The sequence below is a fragment of the Centruroides sculpturatus genome, unplaced genomic scaffold, assembly GCF_000671375.1.
Source record: "Centruroides sculpturatus isolate CEXI.00-Female unplaced genomic scaffold, Cexi_2.0 scaffold166, whole genome shotgun sequence".
Lineage (NCBI taxonomy): Eukaryota > Metazoa > Arthropoda > Arachnida > Scorpiones > Buthidae > Centruroides > Centruroides sculpturatus.
The window spans coordinates 218,747-229,489 of NW_019384423.1; the positions used below are offsets into that span (position 1 = coordinate 218,747).

At 31.4% G+C, this 10,743-nt stretch overlaps 1 protein-coding gene across 1 annotated transcript in view; it reads right to left on the reverse strand.

The window, feature by feature from the left end:
• The window catches only part of LOC111619475 (E3 ubiquitin-protein ligase TM129-like), a 40,592-nt gene extending 38,024 nt beyond the window's left edge, over positions 1–2,568 (reverse strand). The window contains exon 1 of the mRNA XM_023361200.1: positions 2,303–2,568. Within this exon, the coding sequence (XP_023216968.1) occupies positions 2,303–2,513 (211 nt within the window). The 5' untranslated portion in view covers positions 2,514–2,568. The remainder of the gene's footprint in view (positions 1–2,302) is intronic.
• Between the last annotated feature and the right edge of the window lie 8,175 nt (positions 2,569–10,743).

Consider the following 10,743-nt stretch of genomic DNA (forward strand, 5'->3'; position numbering starts at 1 on the left):
CTACGGAGAGTTTAGGCGGGTAAGTTGAGTTTACTATCGTCTGTACAGTATATAAATTAGGTACCGTAAGTCTAATACAGTACTGTAATTTTATACATTTCTTGTGAAAAAAACATTTCTTATTCAACGGCCATAAAAATTATTTATAATAATGTCTCCAAAGTTCAACAAAGTTTTCGCAGAAAAATAACTTATCAGAAATTGCGACCACTGTTTGGTGCGCTGCTCTGTGACGAAAACAAGCTTAAGCAATGCAACATCGAACGGTGCACACTCGGTAAGTAATCCTACAATTTTTTGTTTATAGCATAGTTTATACGGATTATTCCCAAAAAATATATACGTATTTTGGAAATGTTGAGTCAAATTAGTCTAGGAATCGATTAATTTTATGGAAGAAACCTTTCAAACAGTCATAGTCCTTAAAGTGCATACGTGCCGTGCTGTGATTGGCAAGGACTCGTACAAAATGGATTCGTAAAGAACGGAACGTATCTACCGTGTTATAGGGAGGTCAACTGTATAAAGTAGAGATTAAAATTCATTTTAAAACATACTTTTATACGAAATATTATCTTTTGTCAATGATTTAATCTATTTAATCAAAATATACGCAGCAATATTCATGTTGCAGACAGAGTGAGAAATAAGTAAACAACAATTCAAATTGGTGTGCATGCTTGCCTGCGCGGCACATAAATTCTTGTGTGCGGCAACAATTTGAGCAGTGCGCAGCCGCGCAGCTTAGAGGGAACATTGGTTGTGTCACGCATTGTATTTTAGACTTGTCCTGTACCACCCTAATTCGAGTCATATGGTAATGACATCGCTGATTGGTTAGCTGCCAGGACATGTGACAGGTGATGTTTTCAAGATGGAGGGTGTTATAAAAGGGAAGGTAACACCTGTAGGAGGACTTTTTGTTTTCCCTTCCTTGCCTGGGTGCAGTTTGGATGTTAAGCTTGGAGACGAATGAGTGAGTGTGAAGTCACGAGGAGTTCCAGCTAGAACAAAGGACAGATTGCACGAGGTTACAAGGGAAAGGTAATCCAATTCCATCAGCAAGAGACCGCAGGTAGATCGGACGGAGAAAATTAAGGTGATTAGGTGCGAATTAACAGGACCTAACGTGACTATTATTATCCAAAAATTGTATGGTGATATTTTAAAAAACACTCAGTTTCAAAGAAGAGAATATCTACCCCTAACAGAGGTACTGTACATATATATACGCATCAACGAGGGTGCAGTTAATTCTTACTTTGAAATCACCCTTGACTAATTGTTAGTCATTTAAGCACATGAACGAAGTAGTGTCGGGTATATGTTAATTCTATGTTTTTCTTTGTAATCATTAAACATGTCTGTCAACATCACGAAAAATTTTTGTAAAGTCCTCTGTTTATCCCATCATATAAGCTAGATATATCCGAGATATTACACTATTACAACAATAAAAAAAATATATTCATTGTGGGACTTACCACAGTTCTTTAGTCTACAGAAATTTTATATCTGTAAACTGAAAAGTTCATCAAGGGTGAAACTTGAAATGCATTTTGGTAATATAGATGATTCTTCTCATGAACATTGACNATTAAACATTATTAAAAATAAAATACCAAAACAAAAAATGCTTCCAATACTATAAAAGTTGTGTTAAAAATAGCAAGTTTTTTAGGCACTTTGCACAATGTAGTGCATATATTGCCCCCCATCTATGAAAACACTCTCTTACAAGAGTGGAAATATGGTACGTAATCTCTAATTATTTGCAGAAAGATTATAGGTTTACATTTCTGATATTCTTCTGGTCTTAATCAGACAGAGTAAGATAGCAAATGAGCTCATATTTTAGACAAAGACATTGTAACGATGAGGTTAATCGAAAGGAAGGTCGATTCTCTATCTCTTATAAAAGACAAATTCTTTACAGCAATGAATATGCCAAATTATGATTAATGTTTTAAAATAAAACGTTCAGTTGGATAAAATAAGACAAAATTCTCAATTAAATCAATTAACATTATGCATTTCTATAATAAAAATAACTGTGTGAAATTTTTAAAAATTTCAAATTATTTAAATGCTTTAATCTTCTCAGTTTTTAAACTCAACTTATTACTTTCTAATGTAAGATCAAAGAACTTTTTCAGTTAAAACTTGTTTGATTTAGGCATATGTATTTTCAAGGTTAAAGAGTTTTTTCACATTATAAATACATACAAAAAGTTGTGAAATTTATAAACGTATTTAAGAAATATACGAATACAATATAAATTGATAATAAATAAAAACTTACCAAGGGGTAGAAGAGAATGTATGATAATTGTTAATGTAGATCTACATATATGATATTCAACAAACTTTACATTCTCATTAGTGTTGATACACTCAATTAAATGATTAACCGTGAGTCCCGCTGTAATGAATTCAGTCGGAGGTGCTACTATACAAAAACAAAATAACACATAAGTAATTGAGAAAAGAACTAATTCCGAATATAAAGTCATTTTTTTCTGTAAACTACACAGTAAATGTCACCATGGTGACAATAACAACGCCGATGACCTAAATGACAACGACACCTATCGACGAAATAAAGTTAATCTTACGAATTTATAAAATATATATATATTTTATTATTATTTCAATCACGTTTAGCCTAAATACTCCGAATGAAATAAAATAATAATCAGGTACAATAAAAAGTTTTATCTTAATTAATATTTTTATAACATAAAATTGTCTTAAAAATTGCTTCATTTAAATAATTGTTACAAAATTGATAAGTTAAATCATATTATATGATTATCTGGCATTCTTACACAAGTATCACATGTTTAAACACAATTATCACTTATTATTATTTTCTTAATCTTTATATCAACTGTTAATGAAACTAATCAATTATTGATAACTAATGTCAGATACAAACATCACGTGTTTAGTTTATTTAAACATATAATACACAATTTATTACTCGAAAGATATAACTTGAAATAAATATAATTTCAAGTTGTTTTTCTTTCTTAAAATTCCTAATAAATATTTAAAATAAACAGAAAGCGATTGAAATGATTAAAAGATTCAGAAAAATGAATACAATGTATTGTTCCTATCTTAATACTTTGCATTGAAATTATATTACAATTTTCAGCATTTTTCTTCTTGGTTTTAACTTTGATAAAATCATAATAATTTTTGAAGTATCAAAATAATAAAAATAAATTAAATTTGTGTCTTTTAGAATAATTTAAATTATAGATTGATGATAATTTATAAAATGTAAATAACGTATACATATTCACTCCTGTATAATATAGTAGTAGTAGGTGATTACGTGATATAATCTGTTTAAAATGATAAGGATGATACTATAATGATACCCAAGTTCATAAACAGAAAGATTTGTAGGATATTGTTTAATTAAGTAATAGGTAAAATGTAAAAATAGTAGTGGCGTGTCATCATTGGAGGCAGTGGAAGCGCCGCTTCCCTTGTATTTTCTAAAAAATAAATACATATTGCGCGATTATTTTCATATTTTAATGTATTTTGGATTAATTAAAATTAATATTTTATTATAACCGCATTATGTATCTTATTACAAATTTCTATACTACACGTGAAAAAAACGATAAGATCGCTATTGTATATTCGAATATNATATTTTAATGTATTTTGGATTAATTAAAATTAATATTTTATTATAACCGCATTATGTATCTTATTACAAATTTCTATACTACACGTGAAAAAAACGATAAGATCGCTATTGTATATTCGAATATCGGTGGCGGAATGGAAGCGCTGTATTGTCGAAACCGGGTCAGCTTCCAAACAGGCAGATTATACGCATTCGCGATTTCGCTTTACAAAGCACTATCCTCACGCGGTTTAGCTGGTGGAAGCTACACACACATAACGCTTCCAATAATTCTATCCCGGACCGGTTCTGGACTGTTAGCCGCCTGCCTGCTAGATATTTGGCTGCCCTCGCCCGATTACGTGAATCTCGAATAGATTTATAACTTAACCCAATCGATAGAAATTTACTGGTATGTTTGTATGTATAGTTGACAGGGGTTTTAAAAAATTCATTAAAATATTTGATATTTTTATTCCGCTCTCCCATCTTATATTACTTATGAATTTCAATGTTAACACAGAAATAAAAAACAAATTAAAAAAACATTTTTCTTTAATATACGACTATACGCCACATTTTGTAACACAAATACCGTGGGCAAATTACTTAAACATAATATAAATCGTTACAGAAAAAATTCAAATTTAATAAAAGTATACAGTTAGTCACCGATTTTCACGACGTAAAGAATTCCTAAAATGTAACGAAAGTAGTGCAATGAAAGTTCCATTTCCAGAGTTAAGAAAAATTATAAAATATTTTGTTAAGATAGGAAAGTATTTCAGTCCATAAAACATTATTTAAAATGTTAAACCGATGGTTTTAACGTTTAAAATAATGGTTTAATTAAATTAAGTTAAAGTGACGCCGAAATTGTTGCGATGCCGAAATGTATTCCAGAATTTTCCAAAGAAGATCTGTACTTTTAAAGAATCCAGAAGAATTCTCACTTTAAAATTTTAATTCATGTTAAAAATGCGTATATCTGTAAGTAAACAATTGCTACCGTTCATTAATAGAGAGGTTGAGGCGCACGTTTTAAACGTGTAAACGTGTACGTGTGACGTTCGGCGCCGCTTTCCCGTAAGCCTAAAAGTTTGACAATGGTGTTTGGATAGTCGGTGGAATCACGCTCGACATTCCAAACACCATCGTCAAACTTTTAGGCTTACGGGAAAGCGGCGCCGNTTAAACGTGTAAACGTGTACGTGTGACGTTCGGCGCCGCTTTCCCGTAAGCCTAAAAGTTTGACAATGGTGTTTGGATAGTCGGTGGAATCACGCTCGACATTCCAAACACCATCGTCAAACTTTTAGGCTTACGGGAAAGCGGCGCCGAACGTCACACGTACACGTTTACACGTTTAAAACGTGCGCCTCAACCTCTCTAATAGTTATTTTTGTAGATAATATGAGTGAGGCGAGGCCGTATATAAAATATTTGGAGTTCTGATGATTCTGGTTATCTGATTACGTAGCAGACTGCTACGTAATCAGACAAGTAGTTATCCGCAAACAAAAGCTTTTGTGGGAGAAGAAATCACTGCTGCAAAAGTATACATTCATCCGAAAAGTACGCTGCCTAAGCTATTGATAATCCTGCAACTTGTGTGTAAAATAAATTAATAAAATGAAAATTTTATAGTTTGTGTTATTTGCTGTTTAACATTAAATTGCAGTCTTATTATTTTTAACTATGACATATGCAAGTACTCCGGTAAGAAGGATGAGCGTGGACATGGTAACTGTAAGAACAGGGCGCTGGCAGTCTCGTATTATCTGTATCAAAATCTCGTCAGTTTGCTTAAGCTGTAATCATACCCAAAAAAAAAGCATTATAATAAACTAACGCAGAAACAGGAAACAGAGACATTTTCTTTTCCAGTAGCACGGAAAAAATCCAGAAAATCGAAATGAAAAATGTTTAACTCTTCTGTTGTAGTACAGGCGTACCGACGGCTGGATGGTCGAGCGGTCAAGGTGGTAGTTCAAGCATGTCAAACTCAATGCTAACACGGGCCAAATAAATAAGGTTTACATGAACCGCAAAAAACAAAAAGTTTAATTAAGCACATTCTGATACTTTTTTTGTTGCCGCATAATTCGAAAAATCCAGTTTTATGTAAATATGTGGTAGTAAAGATCAATAAAACATGAATTGCGCTGTTAGATAAATTTATATATTCTTTGCTTATGTTAATCAAAATGTAATTAAAAGAAATTTAAAATTTTTTTCTTTTGTTTTATGCAGCATTGATATAGGATTAAAACGTGTCGTGAACAAAATGGTGTACATCGAACACCAATTTCTCACCGAAATAATACATTATGTGAGAGAATGTACAGTACAGTAACATTACTGAACAGTCCAGACAAAATGAAAACAATTTATATGGGAGTGTCTAGTGTACAATAACAAACTGTTTATGAAATTGTCGTTACTTGTTATTAGACTATCAATACACATCTTATGTTTCTGAGATAATTTATTAAATCAAACTAAGGTTTCCAGCCTATTCAATAGGCCATACTCAGGTTAAACCAGAAAACTGAAACATCGGCGTTCCAAAATAGAATATGTAAATTTAAATACAAGAAATTATATCGGAAAATAAGAAAATAACAAAAAGATTAAATATATATATATATATCTAGATAAGATATATATATATCTAGATAAGAATTAGCAATACTGAAATACGAGCGCAGATAATTTCTTACCATACTAAATTCCCAGAGATTTAACAGAAAAATTCATCACAAAACGATTATTGATGCGAATGTCTGAAATTTTATTTAATCGATGAAAGTTGTGATCACCAGAGCTCCTTCGGCCCCCAATTTAGTGTTTTCATCTTTAAAATTGGCGTTTTCACTTCCCGGGACGAGGACCCAGGGGTTGGATTTGTGGGAAGCGAGTGTTCGAGTTGTTTCATTGTGTCAAATTACTGAGGACGAGGCGCATGACGTGTAAGTGCACGAGTGCGAAAATTCGAGTAAAGGTTAAATGCTTTATATCTTCGTTTACGGTGATGTTGTGTCCGTGTGTGTTTCTGTGGGTGTGATCGAAGAACATCTTTCGGCATGTCTAAAAACAGAAAAGCAGTAAATTACAATACGAGAATAAGATGTGTAAAAAAGAAAATGAAAGAGTTCTTACCATCGGAGACTTCGGGAAATATTCACATGTATTATAAACGGCCACTTTGTCCTTTTCGTGGTAAAGTTGGAGAGGAAGGCTCATAATCATTTCAATTAAACAACCCATGAAAAATTCCTGGACTGGTCGCCCAGATTCGATCTCCTTGGAGTCTGTTTCTGACTTCTACAGCCTGTTGCCGTGTATGAGTTCCTGACATATATATTACTTCCAACACCTACTCACAGACAGGTAAGAGTGACCCATATAATGGAAAATTTGGCAAAATGACTATTCTCTTTCTGTCAGCCTAATGATGCGGTCTTTTTCAAACTTAAGGCGTCAACGTACTATCTCGATAATCCGGGCAAGCAATTCCAGGAATATTTTATCAGCGGTCTGTTACAGATGTATTGGATCTGGCCGATTCCAATGGTATGGAAAATGGCCCTCAGAATGCTCAAAAAGCGAAAAAACCAAAACATATGTCTTTCTTTGTCCTGCACAGTACAGGCATACCTAATACCCCGTTCGTACAGAGCATTTCAAAACTAGATTATGACCAAGGTCGGCGACTATGCCTTGGTGCGACCTCTCTCGACCGTTGCAATCTCGATTGAAACGAGGTTCAATCGCGATCGACTCGAGAGTTCTTGAAACTAGATCCAGTCATAAGAGAGATTCCATAATCCCACGCGCGCGAGAAAATACAAGATAGCTGCGGAACACGTGTCGGGCTATCGACAGAGAAATAAAAAAGATACTGTATTTGGAGAGACGATGACATCTGTCTATTATTAGATATATGACAAGAAAAAGAACTGTATTTATTTCTAACCAAAACTTCCATTTTGTTTGTTGGTGTTCGTGACTTACCGCGTAGTTATGTCACGTGTAATAGCCGTGTTCTTCTCAAGCGGACTACCTGTGCGAACAGCATGACGTTCGACTGGCGACAGCCACAATCCAGATTGTAGGTAAATCGAGATCGAAGTGAGTCGTGGATTGTGTGCGAACGTATTATAACTTAGTTCAAGGACTATAGTTCAAAGACTTCTAAGCAACAGATACTCTGAAAATCCTTAACAAAGTAAGCCTCTGCCAACTTTTCTCATACTGGCTACTTATGGCGATTTTAAGGCACTCACTGGCGTTTTTCGAAAAGACATGTACAGAAATGGCATTCAGGGAAGCATTTATACTTGAAGTATATGAGTTTTCCTTTACTTTATCCATTCTAAATGCATACACATATGTATTTGTATGATCCTTGAAAAACGTTAAACCGAGTTTATACTTTAATTAATTAACCTAATTTTCTGATTAAAATAAATAATAAATCAATACGTAATGAAATTATTAATCAAGTTTTGTAATTTTAAATAAGATTTTTATTTTTAATGTAATTCTTAAATGTTTCTTTATTGCAATGAAAATTATAAACGTTAAATGTTAATTCAACATTAATATATGCAAGTATTATATGTTAATTTTTTAATTTTTCGGCAAAAANCAACTTATTACTTTCTAATGTAAGATCAAAGAACTTTTTCAGTTAAAACTTGTTTGATTTAGGCATATGTATTTTCAAGGTTAAAGAGTTTTTTCACATTATAAATACATACAAAAAGTTGTGAAATTTATAAACGTATTTAAGAAATATACGAATACAATATAAATTGATAATAAATAAAAACTTACCAAGGGGTAGAAGAGAATGTATGATAATTGTTAATGTAGATCTACATATATGATATTCAACAAACTTTACATTCTCATTAGTGTTGATACACTCAATTAAATGATTAACCGTGAGTCCCGCTGTAATGAATTCAGTCGGAGGTGCTACTATACAAAAACAAAATAACACATAAGTAATTGAGAAAAGAACTAATTCCGAATATAAAGTCATTTTTTTCTGTAAACTACACAGTAAATGTCACCATGGTGACAATAACAACGCCGATGACCTAAATGACAACGACACCTATCGACGAAATAAAGTTAATCTTACGAATTTATAAAATATATATATATTTTTCAAATATTTTTGAAATTTTTGATATTATACCCATATTTTTATATTTTTGGACCTAAGAGATCTTGAAACGTCGAGAAATGCAAAAAAATTGAGGGTTTTTTTCTGTATGTATGGATGATAGTGTGTGGAAGGCACGATTTTGTCACTTTATTTGAAGCTTAATAACTCCTGTGTTTTTTGTCGAAAGTTTCTGAAATTTTGCGATGAGGTTTGGTTATTACGGGGTTTGGTGCTATTAAATTTTGGTGATTAAAGTTTAATGGGGTGGGAGATAAAAAAGGTCATGTGTCTTTTCTAGAGTGGAATTGGACTTAATAACGAAGTCTTTTGTTATTGACATTTAAAATATTTTTTATAAAACCCATCTCTATCCTAAAAATTAAGTTTTTTGACATTTTATGATAATAAAAAAAATTAAAATTAAATATCGTAACAGATGGCGCAACCAACTGTTCCCGGAAAGTTAAGCAGCTCGTTGCTGGATTTTTTTTTTCCAATGGAGCCCATAACACTTATTACACTTGCTTTTTTATTGTCACAAACAATATGATTAAAGAGTCATATTATGAACTAGAATAAGATTGCCTGTGCAAGATACTATTTTAAATTAGCTTAATTAAATCTATATAGGTTAAATTGTTAAATGTTTATCATAAAATACTATTACAAAAAATATGTTAAATTAGATCAATTAAGGATTATTTTATTGTACTGATTTTCAACAAATGGAAATTTTTTTACTTTATGAATAAAAAATAAACCTTTGGAGAATAAGTTTTATACGCTTTATTTTTTTATGCAGAATAAAAATCAAAAAGACTACAAACAAGAAAAAAAATCATTATTAAAGTAGACAAGGATATAGTTTATAAATAAAGCATGAAAAAAAATTGATAGGTTTAAACAGAAGCACGAATAAAATTTTTTAATATAAGTGAAATACAACAAAACATATCAAAAGTTTACTTCTGACATCTTTGATATTGGAAATCCAATTTTAAATTTATTAGAGTGAGTTTGTTTGACATCAAAAGAATTGTCATCAGACAACAAAGAAATGAATCAACAAGAGATTACAATTTAATTGTATTTCTTCAATGTTTTAATAGAATTCGTGAAATATTTTTGATATTATTAAAATTTACAGTAAATCTAGAATACAAAATTTATCGTAAAAACGAAATTAATTATTTTATATAACTAATAGTTAAAATCTTTTTAAACGAATTATTTTCTTGTAATTACTNAAATTTATAAACGTATTTAAGAAATATACGAATACAATATAAATTGATAATAAATAAAAACTTACCAAGGGGTAGAAGAGAATGTATGATAATTGTTAATGTAGATCTACATATATGATATTCAACAAACTTTACATTCTCATTAGTGTTGATACACTCAATTAAATGATTAACCGTGAGTCCCGCTGTAATGAATTCAGTCGGAGGTGCTACTATACAAAAACAAAATAACACATAAGTAATTGAGAAAAGAACTAATTCCGAATATAAAGTCATTTTTTTCTGTAAACTACACAGTAAATGTCACCATGGTGACAATAACAACGCCGATGACCTAAATGACAACGACACCTATCGACGAAATAAAGTTAATCTTACGAATTTATAAAATATATATATAGTATATACTACTACTTTTGTAGGCTAAAGCGAGAATGTTTATTTGTTTGTTAATTAGAGATAATTTTGGAATCTACCGAATCGATTTTTAAAATTATTTCGTTTTGGAAAGCTTATTTCTTCCAGATGAACATAGGATATATACTATTTTTTTATTAAAAAAGAAAAATGAACGAGAAAGATGTTTTTAGCGCTGTATTTATTTCTCATCGTCGCTTATCTGCTTTCCTCCAGGTCAATACTCTTCGCCACCTGATGGACTTTTT